The sequence below is a fragment of the Psittacula echo genome (genome assembly GCF_963264785.1).
Source record: "Psittacula echo genome assembly, chromosome: 1".
NCBI classification, from domain to species: domain Eukaryota; kingdom Metazoa; phylum Chordata; class Aves; order Psittaciformes; family Psittacidae; genus Psittacula; species Psittacula echo.
The window spans coordinates 120251156-120274200 of NC_137735.1; the positions used below are offsets into that span (position 1 = coordinate 120251156).

Below are 23045 nucleotides of genomic sequence, written 5' to 3' on the forward strand. Positions count from 1 at the left end.
CAGAAAAGAAAAATTAGTTACCAGGGAGCATAAAGAAAAAACCTACAATTTCTGGAAGGACTATGAAGTGATATATGTTTGAGAACGTAACATATTGGCCAGCAGTAGAGACAAGGTCCTAAATTAGACAGATAACTAATTAGTCTAACTGAACGATTGCTACTCTTTCTTTAGGCTATATATACATTTTTTTTTTTTTTTTTAAATACTTGATGAATTTAATGCACAGTTAATTTTCCCTTTGAACATATAACATGGAACCACATCAAATACTTCAAATACACAAATGCTTTCCTTAAACTGAGATATGTCCACAGCATTTCTTTTATTCCGCATTTCATCTTGTTTTGTCAAGAACAGAATTAAGTTAGTTTAGAATTAACCTACCCCATCCACCTTTTTCAGGAAAAAAAAAAAAGTAAATTTGGGTGATAAAAACCTTCAAATTCTTTAACGAAGAATTCTAAGAAAATTGGGCAGTTCCCAAAATATGTCTGAAAATCTTGACTTAGCCTTTCTAAAAAAAACCCTCTGAATGAAAGGATAACAGCTTTGAGGCATTGTATGTTTTGTCTTTACAAACACATTATCAGTCATGAAGTCATGTTCCTGTAGTATATAAAATGCATTTTATTTTAGTATCATATATATTTGAGATTCTTTTTTTTGTAAATAAACCTAAAAAATCAAACCATCAAGGTTGAATTCTCCTGAAAAAATAGTATAAGAACCTGATTATTTTAATTTATTTAATTATTTATTCAAATGGCAGCACCTCTAATGTCACAGCACCTTTTCTAAGCTCTTCTGTAAGAAAAGGCTAGCTCAAAAGGAATACACATACTAAATTACTAAAAAGGTTTCCAGGCTTCTTCGTTAGCTATTTCAGAAAGCAAAACCAAGAGAGACAATACAACAGGAAAGTATTTTTAATAAATAAAGGCAAATTTCTAGTGTTTCAGATTAAGGATACCCACACAGCTAATAATTTATGTTTGATCATTGAAAATTAAATGTCTTCAGCAAACAGAACTAATACAATAAACATATTTATATATTGAATATAAATTGTACAAAGGTAATAGTAATGACATCATTTATATATAATATGTATTATAATTTAATGTATCACCACTGTTTAACTTATCAAATCCATGATGAAAAGATTTATATAGATGCAAGTGCAGAAATTTATATAGAAAGACATGAGATCTTGAGAATGAATATAAAATTGTGTTGTAGTATATGTGTATTTTATGAAAATACATATATAATATATATACATATATATTAAGAGACACTGTAAACTGTCTCTCTGTCTCTTGCACTTCTGACTTCGCCAGTTGATGGTTCTTTCCTGCTCCTTTCCTAGTCTCTTCTTTTTGAAGGCATAACAGAATGACACTTTTAATCTTTATTGCTCCCAAACTCATAACATAGTTCTATATGCCTATCTTCGGTGAAAGCTCTTGTTCTTATTTATTTTTCTGGATAGGCATACAGTGTGGGTTACAATCTAGATAGCAATTACACATTAATATGAATGTAGTGTATACTGCATACCTCAATTATCCAAGATATGAATATATTCTATTCTGAATATATGAATATAATGTTAATTTTGCCATTGACGTCAGTAGCTTAGACTTGTCTTACCTAAATTTAGGATCTTAGCAGTTAGGAATCTCATCTAATTTAAATGGTGCGGGTTCATAACTAGCCAATGGAGAGAATCAGGAAAACTAAGGACATAATTCTTTCTTTTCTAAGATGGCAGCCAGAGAGAGAGAATCATATTCTTCCTTCATGGATGAAATTAATTTAGACTAGGATGATTAATTTTATCTAATCTAATTTTAGGAAGGTAAATCAAATAAATAAGCACGGACAAATTGTACTCACCGTAATTTTCTGCCTGTGGTAGACTAATATAATGTAAATAAATCTTTATTCCAAAGCCTTTAAAAAGTATGTCAGAAAAATAGAGATATCAAATATTTTTACATGTTTACAAGTTGGTTTTTTTGTTTGTTTGTTTTTGTTTTTGTTTTTGTTAAAAGTGAAAAGTCAGTATATATGGAAACATAATGAAAAAAATCAAATCTGGAAAATGCATATGATTTATGAAATAACCTGATTTTTATTTTGACATAAAACATTTCAAGAAGCTTCACTACTTAAACAATTTTAGGAATTTCAATAATTTTGCCAAATTTATTTAATACTGCTTACATTTTCTGTAATTTTGGTGGCATGGAGTTTTATTTATCTGGAAAAGGTATTGTTCACAAACAAAAAAAATATAGTACCTCATATCATTAGAAATATAGTAACATTTTCTTCAGTTATATTACACAGAATAAAACAAAACTTAAAATGATAACATTTTATAACTTGCATTTTTTCTGTATAGCCATTCTTTTGTTAATTTGTATGATAATAGAGCAGTAAAAATATATGGCTTTAAAAGGATCCTCCGCCACTGAGCTATAGTAAGTTCAGTGGGGTGCAAACACTACAGCATAACTGGCAATCAACACAGCAGAGATCTGTGGCTTGATTAGGATATGTGCTCTGGTATTCAGTTAACAAAACATGCATTTTTCAAACCACTTTTGGAAAAAAAACCAAACCAGCAAATATTAAAAAAACCCACTATGCTTTATAAGTTAGAGAAAAAAAATCTTCTAAGAGCCAGATCATCAGAAGACGTATTCCATCATATGGAACTTCCCATTAAAATCAGAAAAGCAAAGTTTTATTCATGACAGTTTTTAAACAGAACTGTAGAAAACATATGAAAAGGTTTTAGGTTAGAAAGAAACAGATAGGTAAGTAGCATGTGTTTTTAGGGATTCTAAGTATGCTCCTTTCCTAGCATTTTAAAGTGATCTTTAAAACTGGTATTGAAAAAAACCATAACTTACTTGAAGATCTTGCTGAGTGTCTGTGTGGCTGCTTATTTTTTTCTCTGTTCTCAGTCAAAGCACTTCCACTGGCCATGGAAACAAGGTCTAAATCCGTGTCTTCTCTGCTTACAGGGCTTGCCTGGAAGCAGTGGGAGAGAATGTACACAATCATGAAACAAAATATAACATTTTCTGAATGCAGCTCACATTACCTCAAATAAACAAACACGGTCTGTCAAACAACCTCCTTCAAAATGATACCACAATCCTTTATTGTTGCCTAAGCTGAACAAATGCACTATGTCAAAGCATTTTTGTAAATAAGAGCCGATCTTAAAATTGTGGTTTGTGATCTGAGTCAGTGCAACAACAAAAGAAAACATTTTAGTACAGTAATTTTTGAAGAAAATAAATCTTGCAGACGGCTGATGAAACCTTAAACAGCTTAAGATCATTTACTGACCAGTCTATAATTTAAGTTATAGTTGAATGTCAGAGATGTCATATTGGATTATTTACTGCAATATTTATGTTTTATCCAGGACACGTATCAGTTTAATCAGTCAAGGACCCAGTAAGTAATTTAATCTACATTTTTTGCTAATTAACTGTAACCACCAGACAGCATTTTAATTGTACTTTAGGTAAGAGTATTATATTAATTATAAACTTCTAACATCCAATGGAGATATATTTTTGGCATAAAGCTTGTTTTCTGCACATAAATATGGCAAAATAGAAATGAAAATCATATTTCAGCAATGAGTCCTTGCTTTGGAGACATCTAGGGCAAAGGTTAAAAATACTGACCTGGAAGATGCCACACATTGTAAATGGTGGATTGTTAGTTTTGCAGAAATGACTACACATTTACTCAACAAGAGCTCCCTTTCCTTGAAATGAAGTTGTTCGATACCAAAAGCAGCCATCTAATATTGTTGACTAGATACTGAGGCAGTAACAATGATGAGGAAAAATCAGACACTGTGGAAGAGTGATCTACAAACCCACAGTGTAGAGTTAGTCAGCTGGAAGTACTGAACATAAAGGCATACTTTTCTAGTCTCTGGACCTTCAGGAGCAGAATCCAGAAGGCAGATAAAATCCTTCCTCTACCTGGGCTAAAAAGCCCCAAATCCTTTCAGAAGCTAGGTGTCCAACTGGGTAGAGTCCACTTTAATAAAAGCAAATAATATCATAGTAGCTAGAGTGCTTAATCGGGAATCAGGAGACTGGTTCTCAACTCCTTCTTTGGGGGGTTGAAGCCTGCATCTCTCCTTTTCTCAGGAAAATGCCGTTACTATAAAGTTGTAGGCTATTTTGGAGAAGACGATCTCCAGACTTCCTGTTTAAACCAGCTCACTGTACCAAGAGCAGCATTGCACCAATGCAGACAGGCTTTGTAGTCCAATCTAACTTAGAGGACTCAGATGAAATAGAGACCTGTTTCATTTCTTTGTCTTTACCCAGTCACTGTTTAATGTAAAATTCATTAGAAAGTTCATGCATTTTCAAACCAACAACTCCAAAGATACAGATAATTTTATGCTCTTCCTTCGTGACTGTGTACCCCTTGTATTAGTACAGAAAGTTTATCCCTTGTTTTCTGATGCTTGCCTTTTATATGTTTAATGACCACGATTTTAAAGTTTTCTTTGCACAGATAGCAGGCTATATTATTGCAGCTAGCATCAATATTTTATATTCTCTTCCACAGCAGTGTCTAGAAACTTTGAAAAGTTTTATCTTGACAACTCTTTATATTTTTGGCCTTAATATTTACAGTCACTTTAACCTTGTGAGAGCTCCTCATGTTCAAAATCTTTAAATAGAAAGCTTTTAGTCTTTCAGAAATAAAATAATACAATCATTGTGATGCTCAGAGAGATTTGAAACAATGTACTTGATCATTCTTATTTCCACCTAACCTCTTTTAATACACAGCAGAAGTTTTCTAATGTCCCAATTCCCAAAGACCCAGGAGGCCACGGCATTATAAACAACAACTCTTTCCACACAAGTATTATCCAATCCCTATCATCATAGAATCTGAGGCTTCATCATCATGTAGACAACAATATTCAGTGTTATATACTAGACTTTAATAGGGCTGTCTGGTTCTCTGATGTAAAATCTTTGTTATTTTCTTTCAAATAAAGATAAGTGTTTTTACCCAATTACAGTCAGAGTAATATTTAAGGTTGTATTAGTCACTGGAGCAAACTTAATTTCAGGTTTGTAAAGAACCTGATTGAAGGTCCTCTGAAGCTAATTAAAACCTTCCTTTTTACATTTATAGCTCAGAGCCAAAAATTTGGAAGACATTTAAGATACTCGTACACTTTTTCAGAGTGCAGTATTGGACTGCCATCTGTAGTGATCATCAGATTCAACTCTTCAGACTTTTTGCCATTAGTTTTTTACTACAAACTTCTTTTTCTTCTAATTAATTGGAAATTCATTTCAACCAGGAGGAATCTTTTCCTTGAATACAGCTCTGCATCTGAATATTTTTCTATTCTTATGTTAAATTATCAAGATATTCTGTAAACTTCTGAGGTTGCTTTTAAATTCAAGTTATATCTTAATGTTTGGAGATACTGTTTAATAGTGAAATGACTTAGCATGTAGGTAACTTAAACTGCATACAAAGATGAATCAGTAAGTATATCCTAATTGTCATTCAGGAAATCATATTATTTTCATGTGCCCAGCTTAAACTGTAAGTCAGCATGCCTTGCTAAGCACTTATGTAGTTGTACTACCAAGCTAAATCATCAAAAGAATCTAGGTTAACACACCAAGATCATAGATTTACTGCAGGTTAATGCATCAGGTTTATTTCCCATTTGGAACGGCTAAGATTTGATTGTTAATATGCAACCTTTGAAATAACATTTTGTATACATGAAAAAGAACATCTTAAACTCTTGGAATGTGCACAAATATCATTTAGAAAATGATATAATTAATTAAATTATTTTAATTAAAAAGTTAATTTTAATTAAAAAAATCATATTAATGTAGTACATTCAGAATGCAGGCTTATGAAACACATACAAATTAGGGATCCTATTACACACAAGGAAACATTATGATCAAGCATATGACATATGAATAAACTACTGGAAATTCCTAGGAATGTTTTCCTTTTCTAATATATTTTTCTTTTTTCTTTTTTTTTTTAATATATATTTCCTTTTTCTTTTCTTTTTTAATATATATTTCCTTTTTTCTTCCAGTTTACCACAACTTTTCGTACTTTTCGATAATGATTGCAGCAAAGTGCTAGCTTAATTTTTGTTATGATTTCATAGCTTTTAACTGATTTATTGTGCCAAAGCAGCAGAAGTATGTTTGCACTTAAACCTTTACAAGTTAAGAGAATCCATATAAACTTAAAAACCATAATACTCCAGCCATCTATGTGTACAAACCACATCATTACTTCATTGCCTACATAGTACTGCTTTCTGCATTAGAGATACACTTTATTCCTTTTTCTATTTCATTTTCCTCTATGTCATTCATGTGGAACAGTTATGTAATTATGTGGCACAGGCTGTGACAATCCCATAACATTGCCAGTTATGTGGGCACACCACATAATACTGTTGTGGGATTGCAGTAGTATTTTGTGGACAGAACTGCCTACTATAAATAAAATACAACCTACCTATATGTACATATGCTTAGCAATAATTACATAATATGTAATTTAGATAACATTATTAGATTATGACTTGCTCAAATTAGAGCAATTACTGTTTTAGACTTTATGCAACAAATAACTATTTGTGTTGCTGCAACCAAACCCCATCACAACAGTCATTTGGCTCTTGATTTCAGCCCCTAAACTTTAACAGGAACCTAAGAAGTGGGGACAACCCACACCAGAGAGAAAAATCTTTGACAAAATCTGACTTAATGAAAAAGGGAATAGAAACATCGAAGTCTTAAAAATATTTATTCAACAGTGAATTTTAGAGGTTTAGGGAAGTGTTTCCAAAAAATGCGTATTGCGTAGATGGTGAAGCTAAGGAAAGTAGAGGTTAGAAAGTGCAAAGATTGCTCAGAGTACAGAATGAGGCATATGACATATCTAACTGGGAAATTCTTTTTATGCAACATTTTACACTATATATTTGAATATAAGACACTAATTCTGCATAGTTTATAATTTTTTTCTCATTTTTTAAACCCCTACATAATAATATAAAAAAAAAAAAAATTAGTAATTTGGCGGTAAGATGTAAAGTGTGTGTGTGTGTATACATATATATGTATGCAGATAGAGTATAAATTTTCCTGTAATCACAACATTGCTAACTATCAAAGGAACCTTTGGTTATCTCTGACACTGAGTCTTTTCATTTTTTAAATCTTCAGATTGTTAAATTTATCATATTCCCCCTCCTGCCAACCTACCCATTTCAGAAAATGATTTTTTTTTTTAAATGCTGAAAAAAGCCCCAAACCACCAAACCATGAAAAGGGTAGAGGACATTTAATGATGCAAAAATACAGAGAAGAAATTGTAATAGTGTCTGATTTTATACACCGTTTTTTACAATGTCACCATATTAACACACAAGCCCAACTTTCTATCTTTCAATAAATGATGCTATGGGCACATTAGAATGATTTAGGTATGTGACTTACAGAGCTTAAGAATGTTTAAACTTCTCTGATTGACAAGAATACATGTTTTCAGTCAAAAATGTAATTGATGCTGAACCATACTCAATTTTTTAAAACATTTCGGTTGATTTAGAAGCTTTAAAAAACACACAGTAGCATTCGATGTCTTATAACTAAACCCAATATCAGATAATTAAACTAGAACGCTATGTATACACATGGGTTCTTGTGCTAAAACATTTTCTTCTGATCTCCATCAATGGGTGACTTGATTGCCAAATAGAGGCAATATTAAAAATTATATTTAATTAGAAAAAGTCTGGTTTTTACACCAAATATGCATTTGGAAGCACCACCAAGGCATAGCTGAATTCTGTAAAATCCCATAAAGAAACAAGTTCTTACCACAAGTTGTACTTGTCTACTGTCACGTATCACAGGATCTAACTTGGGCAAAAAACGACAGCTGGGAAAAACATAGAATAGAAATTTCAGTAAGTCCCACTTTACTGGGTTCACTAAAATACCTGTACAGAATCTTCCTGGAAACACTCCTTCTTAAGTAGAAATGATACTGTTTAAAATAATTCCATGCTTAAAATGTAGCAGAGTAATTAATACTAAAATGTTTGTACTTAAGATTAAAATCAACAAATCATTAATAATTAATATTGTTTATTAAAATGATAGAATACTAATTAAAAATATAATGTCAATAAATGCAACCATGCATGAACTTTTGCTGTACTGACATAAATTATAGCAAAATCAGTTGCCATATTACATAGGAATAAAATCGTTTTCAGTTACATAAATTTACCAGCTGTTATAACCAGTCTACCAGTGATGTTCCAATGGAGATCAGTGGGACTTCTGCCACAGTCCAAAATGGTATCATAATTGTAAAAAATGTCATTACAAGTACTAGTGTATAGCACACACCTGCAGAGGTAACATAATAACATTTAAAACAACTCTTTCATAAATTTCCATGTCTTCTTACTTTTATACATCATTATATGATCTGTTTCAATGGTTTCATTCAAATTAAAAATCATGACAGTTATCTTAAACAGACACTTCGAGTGTTTCACTATGATGGAACATGACTGACAGATAAATATTTTCTAGGGAGTGCGTGCTGCATATACTCCTTAGAGTCACTGATACAATTATGAAATGTGGAATATTTTTTCATACAAAACATAGCAATATGCAGTCCACTTCATAAAAAATTAAATACATTTTTAATTAAAATGAAGTTAAAATGCTTACACTAACTGTACTGCTTGTCCACTGACAACTTGTTCGGTTTTATTAGGTGTGCTTGTCTACTAATGACTTCACTAGGATATCAATAGTTTACACTAAATTTATGACCAAGATATACTTACTGTGTCTTCATATTAGTTTATGGTATAAGAGTAACCCTTTCTTTAATTGCATTGATATTTTACCTGTTTAATAACCAAAATTAAATAAGTAGCATGTTTACATTTTACTAAAGTATACTCTGAAGATGAAAAAGTTGAGTTGATGTTTTGAAGAAAAAATATAAATAAATACAATCTAGTTAAAAAGTAGGGGTTTTACTTCCTTAATCAAATCTAACAATATAGGTAATATTACAGTTGATCTAATTATAGCTGATCTTAATAAAACCATAATATATATCAATAATGTTATAAAACATGTGATGAATAAGCACTTTTTCCTACACTCTTTATAACATAACAAACACTGCATTGGTAGTATAAAGCTATGTAGCTATTTATCATAAGATTCTGCACTGCTTACCACTGTGGAAGAAGTATCTGTACAATGACTACTAAACTAATTCTAAAGGGTGCCATGTTTGAGACCAAGAAATATGGTGTACTATCTGCTAGCTACAAAATCACGTTTGTTTTAGAGCTATTAAGCTGGGTTTCACTTTACAAGATAAATTTAAAATGAAAAAAAATCTAATTAAGAGGCAATGACCTCACCACTTCGTATTTTTGGAACTGGCAGCTCCATAATCCAAAAGCTGTGTATGAAGCCACTTGTATGTCAAGTCTTTTCTCCTTTGTAATTTCTCATCTAAAGTAGTATCCAGCTGAGAAAATTCTTCTTTTTTACCTGGGGAGGAAAAAAGATACTCCTGCCGTTCATTATTATTTTAAAATATTTTTTTTAAGATTCCCCAGATAGACAGACTTGAATGTATTGCCTTTTACAAAAGACAAAAAGCAATTACTTGGGCTGAACGTGTTCAACTGCCAAACCCTGCTTATTAAAATTAAGCAAGGTCCTGGCCTAGAATATGGAGTCATATATGTCTTGCTAGTGACACACAGACTAGAACTTAGACAGAAGAATTTATCCTCAGATGATTTAAAGAACTTTCATTTACCTCTGTAGGAAGACGGTAAATGAAAAAGCTTGGATGGACAGTCACTGTATCTAACCAAATGAGGTTGTGAGGACTGTCTAAAAAGGTCAAGTACAGAGATCATCACCTTCCTTGATTAATGTGGGAGCCATTTCTTGTTTTCTAAATATATGATATTGCCTTCCCCCATTCCTGGTTCAGTAATACAGTCTTCTGACCTTTACATTTTGAAAATTTATAGCTTCAAAGTCTGCAGCTACACTGGTATGCTTACAGCTCTTCAGATGAAGACTGTATGACTTCATAAGAGCAGTACTGGACATTGAGCCTTTTGTGTATGCTCTCCAATGAGGAATAAGTCCCCAGTAAATTACCTGCAGGATTTTTCTTATCTGTATTTACAGAAAAATTGGTCCAGTATTACCATCTTTCTCAGGGGAATTACATCTTCATATTAAAAGGATCAGTATTATTTATGCATTTACTAAATGTTTGCTACCTTTTCTTCCATTAAAAGGGAAATCAATGTAGGGATTTAAATCCATTATTAGAAGTTCATGTTTGAGTCTGTGTGTCAGTGATGGTTGAAAGAAGATGCACATACAATAAGCTATGAATAAACATTCAAAAAAAAAAAGAATAATTTTAACTTAGCAAGTTATGTTTCCAACATGATTGCTAATAACTTGCCTTAGTTGCAGTTTGAATTTTTGACTGAGTTATGTCTGAAACACAGCTGGATTTATTTAACAAAATTTTATTTTAAATTTTTTTTTATTTATTTTGCATGTTAATTATTGAATCATTATTCAAACAAGAAAGGGACAAGATAAAAGTGCACAGAGTACTGAATTGGTTTTCTTTCTTAAAATGATATATACTAGGAAATGGAGTATTCTTGTTCCATGTTAGTGTTAATAGTGTTGTTTTTTTCTCAAATAGGCAGATACTGTCAATAATTTGTTTAATAACGCTGCAGAAGTCTGTATTCTATTTTCTTATTTGGAACACACCCATATTCTTACTTTTTAATAGCAACATCTCTCCTTTTAATTCTTATGAAAAAATGTTATGTTATGAATTAAACTATAGAATAATCACTTTTCTTCACTTATGAAAATCATGTGTTTGAGGATTTGGCATATCAGTATCATTAACATGCATTTGCTTGATATCTTTCTTAAATTAGGGCTCTGGGTTTTTTAAAAAACCTGGACCTGATTTTGTAGAAGTACTAACATTCACAAATTCCACAGTTAAGAGCAGTAAGCATTCTGCATCTTTGAAATGGATCAGACCTATAATCTTTAATTGTTAAGCCCAGACAACCCTTAGAGTATCAAAGAAAAAAGCAATAGATCAAAGAAGGCACAACTTTGTCAAAACCCAAATTATTTAAATAGCAGAGGTATTTAAAGCATCATACCCTCATTATATTATCACTTCTAAGCTTTCAATCTTTTTGACTTTTCATGTTTTTTTTTTTTTTTTTTTTTTTTTTTAACATGACACACACATTAATAATTTAAGATTGGAATAGTCTTACGCTTGGCATTAATACAGCAATGATTTTTAGGTGTTGCCAATTAGTCATATACACACGTACTCAGGCCAGATCCAGTGCAGCTTTCAGAGGCACCTACTGCCATTTTTCTACAGAATCTGTGCATCTAAGACAACAGAATTTATTCAGAAGCACATGAAACGTCCTTGGAATTGAACCCCCAAATCACCATGAAAATCTGTAAGAACCTGAACTTTGGGATCTAGAAAAATGTCATCCTCCATCTCCATAAAACATCTATTTATTTGCTGGGCATGCTTTGAGACAGTCAACCCACGTTCAGTTTAAAATATGGATGCTACTTATGCACTTTAGACAATCTCTGAATAATCCATTACATGAGTTAAAGGAGAAGGGTTAAATCTGTGAACTAGTTCTGATGAAGTGACCTAAATTCTAGAGAGAATTTTCTTCAAGACTGATGCATCTTGTGCCCTTAGCTGTAGCAGTCAGCTTTAAAAAAAGGACTGAAATACACCAAAAAAGAATAGCTTTGCACGTGGAAGCTGGAGATTCAAACCTCACCACACAAAGGAGTACCTGAAACCTGTTTCCCACTGTCTAAGGAGTACCTCATATCCATGTTCCCCAGTGGAGGGCAAGTGTTCTTAACAGCAAGCAAGTATACATAAAAAAAGGAAGATGGTTACACAATGTTCACATTCAGGGTGATCTTTCAGATTCTGCATTTAAGTTTTCATATTCTATGCCCAGAAAAAAATGATCCTGGTTCTTGTAAATCTCAGTTAGCTACTCAACTCTGTCAATTTATATTCTAGAGAATGCTGAAGAACTTGATTGAACACGGTGATTTTTTTTTTTTTTTAATAAATTTATTTGTTGGTGATGGGAAGATAAAAGATCTAACTTTATTATGTCACATTTTTTGAAACAGAGAAATGTGTGGAGAAGTCTGCACTGTATCCAACTTTTCACAGTTGAAGTTTGTGTTTAGAGAGTGATTTAAGTAACTTAAAAACTTGTTTCATACAGAGTACAATACAAATAAGTAACAGATTAAGAAAACTAAGGTACAGAATGTGAAAGAAGGGCTTGGAATTTCTTCAGCATTCCTCCCATAATATAAAAATCTGTGAGCAGAGCTAATTTTCTCAATATGTATTCTGGAAATGGTGCTTTTAATATAAGAATTAAGTAGCTGGGTTTGGTTATAAAAATTAAAGCCTACGCTATTAATACATTGACACTTTTCTTATCTGTTAGCTTTCTGGCATACATTACTGGCCAGCAATGTATATTAGGGCATGTGCATGTGAGTGTGCATGGCTCTACAAACTATGGAAAAATATTATTCTGAATTAAAATTAAAATTATATATAACCTATGAGAATTTTCGTAATTTCTCATGTCTTCTATAAAGTTATGTTAAAATACACATTAATAAATAATCTTGAAATCTTCAACCTAAAATCCAAAATTTTATCACATTTTCTGCATATGTCAGTCAATAAATAAACCAGCATTATTTCTGTCATAATCTGTATAATACATGAATCACAGAAAGCAAGAATGTAAGTAATCACATTGCTATCAAGGCAAGGAACTAAAAACTTTGGAAACAGACAGGAAAATGTTTAGAGTAAGGTGTCCCTGCTCATGGCAGGAATGTTGGAACTAGATGATCTTAAGGTACTTTCCAACCCTAACTATTCTATGATTCTATGAATAATAAAAACTCCATAACAACACACCCCCCCCTCCACTCCCAAAACCATCCAGAAACTTACAGAGAATGTAAGAGAAATGAGAGGAATTTCTTCACTTCCAGAAAAACCTTGACACGTGTCAGAAGTCTACTTGTCAGAAGACATTAAATACACCTAAGCATTACATAACAATCACTGCATGCCCAAATGTACTCTACATGCTGCCATGGTTTTGGAAAACGAATGGTATTCAGAGTGGTCTTTAGCATATTCACAGGTATTCAGTGAATACATCTATTTTAACAATATATATGACTTCCAGGCAGCTGTTAGTATTATGGGGCAGTAATTGACATGAATTCTTTTCACTTAAAATTACAGTATCTTCAGGCACTGTTTACCTACAGTTCAAGTCTGGAATTTTCAAACAGTGAAACACATACATTTCTGCCTTAAACCCAAAGAAACTTGTTTATAACATAGCTACACTGCACAGATTAGGTAATTGTAGATGAAACTTCTTCATCTGAGTAACTTTTGACTAAATCAACTTCCATCTCTAGGACCAGAATGAATCAAATAAAAATATTTATAGTGGTGTCTGAGTGAGTTCACAGCTGAATAAAACTGGAAATAGATTTTTCTCACAAGAATACCACTCAGAGGTTAAGACCTACAAAATTTCTTGATGCTTAAAAATGCCTTATCAATTACATCACAGAGAGTTTTGAACAGGGAATTTTGAATAACTCAAAAAAGCACGTCTTTTGGAAAATAGAAAAGCAAATAATGAAATTAAAAAAAATAAAATTCTGAGGGGTTTTTCCCTTTCCCCTTCCCCTTCCCCTTCCCTCCCCCCCCCCCAAACTTGTGTCTCTTTTTACCAGGTATTTCAGATTTTTTCAGACTATAAATAAGGTCTACTATATTACTATTCCATCTGCAAACCTTCTTCTCTTGTCTATCTCTTCATCTGCTATTGTAATCATCTCCTTTCACCACAACTGTCCTTGACCTCACCCTCACATCATTCTTCCTTCACTGACTCCAGATCCCCACCACAACCTCAGTTAACACTTTATGTCTTTAAGTTAACTTTAAGTCTTTATTTTGGCTGTCCTTTTTCTCCCTGTTTTAATTTCTAATTTTTGCTGTCTTTTACACTCTGCTCTATCTCTGGGTGATTAACACCAGTAATAAAGCTTCATTCACATAGTTCGTTCAGCTTCAGTGGTTACCATATTTCAGACTTTGCTTTCTGCCTTATTTCTTTGATGTCTTATTTGATTATGCAAAAGCTGAACACTTTCACTGAGATTCCTAAACCACTGAAACTGCACAAATTTCAGCTTCTGAATTCAAGGAAAACATGGTTTCAAACTTGGGCCTTCCCACACATTATTTTCCATTTTGCTATTTGTTCCTGCCTCTGCAGAATACTCCACCCCTACTATTTATCAGTAGCAATTAGTATTTATACTTAGCTTATTTTTTATGCTAAATTTGCTCTTTTCCCCACACTGAGGCAAATCCCAGTCTTACATAGTCTTCAATGGTGTACTTTTAAGACAACTTATTTAATGTTATTTCTCTCTTCATACCACAACAGTGTCAATGAGGTTCTTCCAGTATTTCCAGATTAATCAGTCTCTTCCATTGCAGCCATCTGATCACACAAATATATTGCAAACAACTAATTCATCTTAAACTGCTTATGTCTTTTACTCTTCTTATGAACATGATTCATTTCCCTTTTTTGAATTTTGAATTACTTCGTAAGCTTCACTTTCCTGGCACTGACTTCAAGGCAGCATTAAACACTGTTCCCTCCAATTTATCCAACTTTTGCAAATTTTATGGGCTGTCACCACTTTCTGTATTCCATTTACATTAAACACAGTTTCTCATTTATCTTCTATAACTTCCTTCAGAACAATATCAGTTTAATATAATGACATTTCCTAAGATATATATATATATATATATATAAAACCTTTCAGAACTGACCTATAAATCTAAAGAAATATTACATCTGAGGTGCAGACAGGAAGCTGCCACAAAGGTAATTGCTGATTTAATTTTTTGCTAATTTATGACTGTTCTGATCTGATTCGGGCAGTGGATCTTGGTATAGGAACTTTAAGATCCATACAGAAGAAGATTTAGGGATTGAATAGAGGAGGGCTAATAACATTAATAATGCAAGACTAGGTTGCTCAAGTCAATTAGAAAGACATAGAGATGGGAAAAACAAGAAAAAGGAACATTAGTGAACTGCTTTAATACAGGTCCACACTCTAATAAAGATGAGATTCCCTATTCACCAAATAATTATTTTTATATATATACATATATAAAAATATATATAATGTATATAATATATTATATATATATATTTTTTTTTTTAAGAAGCTGGAAACCAAAACAATATTCTGCCATTTGATTGAACTCGTTAATTTTGTACAATTTAAACTATTTTGCTTAGTTATGTAGACTACTGTTCAAACACATTTGTATCCATGAAATATTCAGAAAAAAAATGGTTTATTTCTTCAGAATGCTACAGCAGTCATTTAATAGTGGAATTAAAAATATAGTTATGGTTATTTGTTTTAATCTCAGTGAATGACAAAGCCCATGTGATTTTCTTCACCATAGAAGAGCAGAAGAAAAGCAGAAGAAAATGCAGAAGAATAAGCTGCACAAACATTTGGAAAGTTTCAGATTCTATTTTCTCTGAAACCTTCCAAGACTGGAAATGCAAATATCGAGCTCTGGTGACTAAGTCTAGGATTTTGCATTTATTAAATTTTTGATTAAATGCTATATAGCATTATATAGCTATATAGATACTGACGCCATGTATCAGCTGTTCTGGGTATTTTTGTTTGTACTAACACAAGTATTGAAGGCACCCCAGCATTAGACTTTTCAGCCCCATCATGCTGGACTTGCACATTGTGGTAATAATATAATAAACAGCATTACTATTAGGATAGTGAGAAATTTTTTATTGGATTAATGCTGTGGTAAAAGTCAATACCGACTGTATTTTACTCAGGAATAAAAATATAACAAGTGACAAATGATAGGATGTAGAATATATATATATATATATATAAAAAATTTAAGTATCGGCATCTACCTATGCACACAGACACACACATGGCTTCCTCAGGTTCCCCAAACTCAAACAGGTGGAAGCTGCACTACAACTAAAAAGAACATTAACATTTCTCAGTCCAGCCACCCAAGGGCAGACTTGTTTTATGTATAGGTTGGGAAACAACATGAAACAGCTTCATATATGAAAAATTAAGTTGTTTCTTTCTTAAAAAAAAAAAAACAAAAACAAAAACAACACAAAAAACCCCTTCAAAACCAAACCTGAGAAGCAAATTTGGAATACAGCCAAGAGTTACTCAGAGATCTTTGGACAGTCAAGGCCCTTGAAGAACCAAAGAAATCAAGGAGGAGTAAAAAATATTTTGAAATAATATGTCGTTTCCATGCTCAGTCATCTATTAGTAAGTGTAAGGAAAAAATAAAATGAAAGTATACTGAGCCTATTTTGTTTATCCTTACCTCCTACCTTCTCACATAATTTGTCTTATCCCGCAAATCTGCCTAGTACAGACTCTATGTCTATTTTTTCTCAGAATCTTTGGGAATCAATAAACCTCTAATGATGGATGCTCTCTACTGAACAGAGGAATAGGTTTTATATTGCTCAGGAGAAAATTACGAGATGCATGGTATCAAACCAATTTTTTTACAAAGTTTTTTGATAGATTTTATTTCTATACATACCGAGTTCTTAAGGTTATCTGACAGAAACAATTAAGAACTTGAACAGAAGTGTTTAGTTGTTCAGTAAAGAAACACTAATCCCAAACAAGAAAAGATTATCACTTCATACAGAGTCCAAGCCAGAGGAATACCCTTCTCTAAATTCAATAAACCAAGCAAACTGATTTACAACATCAGATCTTCTAAAGGAATTTTCAAAAAAACAAATACAAAAGAAAACTATGTAAGGGCACAGGAGGTCTAACTACAATGTTGCCCCTTGTCAGGAGGACAGAAAATACAAAATACAATAAATTTTATTGAGTGTGACAACTATTAAGGTAGGTTTTGTTTGTACTGAAGGACTTAAAAGTACAAGAAAGGGACAAAAAAAAGACTTACCAAACCCAATAAAAGATTATTTCAAAACAAAAAACTAAGATACATATGCTAAGTATTAAAAAAAAAAAAGTCATTACTCAGGAGCAGCATGAAGTTAATCAGTAAAGCTGACTTACACCACATTAATAGTCATCATTTTTATAAGTAATTAAAATAAGTAATTTTGTATCACAGCTTTGGAATGTACATTAAAAAAAATCTTTGTTATGTTTACTCTTGTGAATAAACATTTTTTCTAGATAGTTATCTGAATAATATACGGACTTGTTTATAAGAACTCATGTTCATCAATACACATGATGTACACCATATGTGATTGGTATTTATCAATGCAGAATAACACTGAAAGTCAAATAATGAAATTATTGTATTAACATCAATATGTAGTTCAGTTATGAATACCTATGAATTGGTTATCTATTATGAACATATAAATTTCAATTTAAAAGGTTTTATTTTGCATGGGTGAAACTATTTCTGGCTTACTTTAGGATGCTAACTTTAAATATCTGTACCTGTTTGTATTTGATGAACATATTGTGACAACAAATCACAGTTTTGTCAGTGCAGTAATGCATAGCAGCAAACTACTCTAGGTTTTCAAATATACACAGAAAGTCTACACAAAGTGCAAGGCTCCTGTTTAATTTACTTTACAGTAAAACCCAGAGGTACCACTGAAGATCAGGCCTGTCATTATGCCAAATGTTGTATAAACAAGGCTTGATTTAATGCTCATTGAATTAAATGGAAAAAAATTCTCACATAGACATGGTTCTTTTTCTTAAGACTCTACATCTAAGGTGAGTTAATCCCCAAGTGTGTACAATTCTTATATATTTATACCCAGATTAATTTATGAGTGACTATAAATAAATATAGACATTAAAGTACTAATTCTTCTTATTGAGTTATACTTAATTGGTTTATACATCATGGAAGAAAATAACAATATAAAATTTCAGTGTCTTATGGATCTATCTAAATATTAAAAAAAAACCCAACCAAAAAACCCAACTAAACAACAAAGGAATTCCAGGTAAAAAAAAAACCAAAACAAAACCAAAACCAGAACCAGAATCAAAAAACCCCAAGCCACAATTTGCTTACAAGTTGCTCCAGGTTAATTCTTAATTCGTACGCCTCAAAGCACTTAGCATTTTTATAGATTCTTAAAATAAATTTCTTGATTATTTGGACTGAGATTTTCAGCTTGTAAACACATGAAAAATGCAATAATTAAAATAAGTACATAATTTTAGAAAAATCAACACATATTCAAGAGTATTCAGCCCCACAGTAATTGAATTGACTTGATGATGTTGATGTTAGATCAGTTGTAGTTACAATGACAGGTTTTTTCTATCCATGCAGAGGTTTGAATGATTTACCTTACTGAATGAAGAAATTAGAGATGAAAAGGGAATAAATTAGCCCCGACTCCTCCTGTTCTTCTATAGAATTTTGTTTAGACCTTCATTCAAATTCTTTTTTTTAATGAGAAAATGAAGAAAACAAAAAACTCTGTTCCATTACCAAACATAATTTAATCTTCCTTAAGCTTGACTGTAAATATTTTATTCTTAGACTAGGCATTTTTAAATTAGGGTTTTTTTTTTAATTAAACTTTTCAGCTAAGTTTGCTACTAAACTCCCCAACTCACTGACATATGCATGTATGTTTCTACATACATATACATAAAATTCATTTGAAAAGGAGGGAATAAGCTAAAGGCCACAATGATTCTGAATAGATGAATTTGCCTCGTGTATTCTGATTTGCAATAGCTTTCAAGACAGCCATAACTAATTAACTTAAAAGTGTGATTTGTTTTACCTGTTGCCTTACAACAGCCAAAATAATTGCCCATTCCTAACTTGGCTTTTTTGCAGCCAATTATCTAAGCTCCTGCAAATAAATAGCTTATAAATAGCACTTATAGAGCATTCAGGTCTGATGCAGAATGAAAAGAAATCCCATAAATTCCAATTAGGTAAGCAAACTCTCACTTCAGACCAAGGAACTTCAGTAGATAACCTTATACTCTTTAGTCCAGAAGAAGGAAACAGATATTATGTGGTTTACTAAATTAGGCTATTAAAATTGGATTATTTTACACAGGAATTTGTCAAAAAGATAAAAAAAATAAAATAATAAGATTAACTGTCCAAACCAAGATTTTACTTCCACTGTAATAGTCACTGTCATGAAGAACAAACAGCATTTCATTGCCAAATTTGAATGCAGTAAGAAAATACCTGCTTTTTGCCTTATATCAGAGAACTTGTTTTATACAAGACATTCTAACATAGTTTCATTTTCATACAAGATATAGCAATTTTAACACAAAATAATCTGAGTGAAAAGGTGAACAGAGTTGAAGAAATGAACAGTTGAAGAAATAGAGAAATATGACATGAAACTGTAATATTTACAGACTTTTTTTTCATTTTACTACAAAAGTGAGAACAAAGCATTATTTTGTTCAGCAAGATTTTTCTGCTTTTCTGAAAAACTACGTTGATTAGAGGTAGTATGTTAGAGGTATTGATACAGAGGCTAGAAAAAGGTATATGTATATTCAATAATACTAAAACTTATATAAGTAAATACAAAAACTTGTCTGTAAATTGTACCACGGTTCTTGAAACTCTTTTCCAAATCTTTGAACTTTTCCGTATTCTGGTTCAGTAGATGCATCAAGGGATACTAGAACTGCAGAAATGTCTGAATAGGATCATCACCTTCAAGGCAGCGAGATCTCTGAATAGACTCTCCTTCAGGATTCTGGCTAGAAAAGGATGAAAACAGGAGAGAATGCATTGATGTAGCAAAGTAATCACTAAACCCAAGATATCTAATTTTCAATGATATTTAATAAGTCATAGTTCTACTCACCTTCTGGATTCCAAACAGATTCTTCAGCTTTCACCTGACTAGTCCTGAATAACTACATCTCAGCGCTCTGGGTGCTCATCAGTACTGTCTCCTTGTGTAACCGTATTAGATGTGCAATGAAAAAAGAGAATTTGCCCCTACTAATTCTATAACAAACATATTATTGATGGGAAGTCATAGAAACACATAACACTCTCATAGGGGAAATAAAACAAATTTCAAAGTAAGGAATTAGTATGATGCAGGGATAACATGCATTCTTAGTAATATAGTGCAATAATAGTAACTATTTGTACAAAGGTAAAAAACCAAAAATCCTGAGCAGCCATAATTGTGGAAGTAGCAACTTTAATAATTTATTCCAAGTAAGCTTCTATAAATATTTCTGTTTGCAATAAATGAAATATGTTTGAAAGAGAATTTTAAATACAACGCACACAACTCACATAGTATGATGACAGCCTATGCAGTGTTTTAGCATATGTAGACCAGACTACAAGTAGAGTCTGACAAAACCTAAGAAGGCAGACCTGGCTAAGAGTCAGGAGTCACGCTTATTAAATGGAACTCTCAGGGGTATCATGCAATCAGAGGTCACAATCGAGGCAACAGAAGCAATGTCACGATATCAGAGAAAGGGCCAATTCAGACCTGCTCCCTGACAGGCAGTGAGGTCACAGCTCGCGGCAAATAACTGTATTAAAAGGGAATATTCTCTGCACACTTTTAGAACTGTCATCTGAACAAACAAAGTCAGGTCATTGGTAGGTTAAATCAGAACTTTCTGCCTTAGTAGCACATAGCTTCCTTTCTTTTTTCATTCACTTCTAATTTCTCACTTACAAGATGTACATCAGCTATTAAAGCAAATTCTCAGTAAGTTTAACTTTGAAATACACATTAATGTTTAAATTCCTCCTTTTAAAAAAGTTAATTTTATTTTTGACAAAGATACCTCTGGTCTATTCATAAACTGGAAACTACTGAGCTTGCTGCTTATTCACAAAAAAAAGCATGCAAATGTTTTAGGAAAATGAGATTCCACAGTCAATTTCTTATATATTTCTTAGCCTGATACTTAATCTGCATTTAGAAACCATTAAAAAAAATAAAGTTATTCATAATCTTCTTGTTTAATAATGATTGTGAAAGTGAAATGAAGTTGTTCTTTTGGCTGGCCACTTGTATTTCTTTATCTCGGTACCTGGGCTGGGTTATCTATAGGATTCTATAAAAGTAGTAATTTATGAAATTATAACCATGTTGGGTTAATTAACCTGGCAATAAACATGCACAAGAAGAACTATTCTAGCTTACCATGCAAACAAAATTTTATTTAAAAATATTATCTCTGTACACAACCTTTCTCAGGAATATGAGAAAAAAATACATACATATATATACCTGAAAGTAACTGGAAAAATCAGTATTTCTACCCTTTTTATATGCATAAGCCAGATAAAATATCTGCAGTGCATACTTCAAAACATCACAAACATATATTCAAATTTCAAAAAACTGCTAACACGTTTCTGTATTGCATGTGATAAGAATTGAACTGTAAAGTTATGAAGTTGGAAGGTGTACATTATAGAAATAACATATGAAGTGTTACATAAAAGTTACTCAGGTATCACTGCATAATTGTACATGTTTTTTAGAATATTTGAGTTAATTGCATTTCCTTGTAAAATTAAGTCTATCACACATAGATCTTATAGATCACATGAAATTTGTAAAAGGTATAGAGCTTTGCTATAAGAGTCAGTACTGAACAGCAGAAAAATTTTAATACCTAGATTTCAATTTTAAAGTCTTCTTGTAATGTTCTGCATGAAAAAAAATTGCACAATACCAGCAGATATTATGTATCTAAACCACATTATTAATGAAAAAAATGAGACTTAAATGTGTGTTGAACATTAAACACATGAAAATGGCCTTTTTGTAACGCAGTAGATCTCTGATCTCATTAATAGTATTAATTCTCCATTACACTATAAGTACCATTACAGAATAGGAAAAAATAATTCCTTCATAAGAAACTTTAATCAATTACAGTTTCAAATCAATGAAAAGCTCTGTAGTGAAGGCCTTCCTTTAATTCACCTCTGAAAGTACTTAAAATATGCAGAGGTATTGCTACTAAACTGTATATCTAAAGGAAATGTTTCTTTAATTAGGATTTAAAATGTATCATGTTGCCAAGTGAAACAAGATTTGTACCTATAAAATATTTCTAAGAATACCTTATATTCCTTGTTCATAGCTTCATACCAAATGGAAATTCTTTTGCAAGATGAACATTTGTGTAATGCAACATTCATGACACTTTTACAGACACAAACCATACACTTTCTGTGCCCTATGTTAAAATATAATTTGCATAGCAATATGATTCTAATGCTTGAACCAGTTGCTTTGGAAAATTCTTGGAATATATCTTAAAATGAACTTTTAATGACCACTTCATTAGAAATCGGTTTGTTGAAGTGTAAAAAGAACACTGGGTACAGTTCAGTAACAGCAGAAGAAACCATCCCAATACTGGCTACAGTCCCCAACCATCCAAACAGATAGCAACAAATTCAACAACTACTTTTAACTAAAAGCCAAGTGCTGTAACGCTTTATTTAGAGGAATTTAGCCAAACCTATTCTTCCTTACCCCCTCCAACCAAATCCTTTTGGATTTAACTTGTTGCTAAAATTATCTGTCTTTTGCATTCTAAGACCTGGGTCACAACCTTACTTAGGGACAGGAAATAGTTATCAGGTCACTGAATGGTCAAATGAAAAAG

General features: G+C 32.0%; 1 protein-coding gene across 1 annotated transcript in view; it reads right to left on the bottom strand.

Annotated features, from left to right (window-relative positions):
* The window catches only part of LRRIQ1 (leucine rich repeats and IQ motif containing 1), a gene marked incomplete at both ends in the record, with an annotated part of 116888 nt that overhangs the window by 11290 nt on the left and 82553 nt on the right, over positions 1 to 23045 (bottom strand). The window contains 3 exons of the mRNA XM_080610104.1: positions 2928 to 3048; positions 7956 to 8016; positions 9539 to 9671. Of these exons, the coding sequence (XP_080466230.1) occupies positions 2928 to 3048; positions 7956 to 8016; positions 9539 to 9671 (315 nt within the window). The remainder of the gene's footprint in view (positions 1 to 2927; positions 3049 to 7955; positions 8017 to 9538; positions 9672 to 23045) is intronic.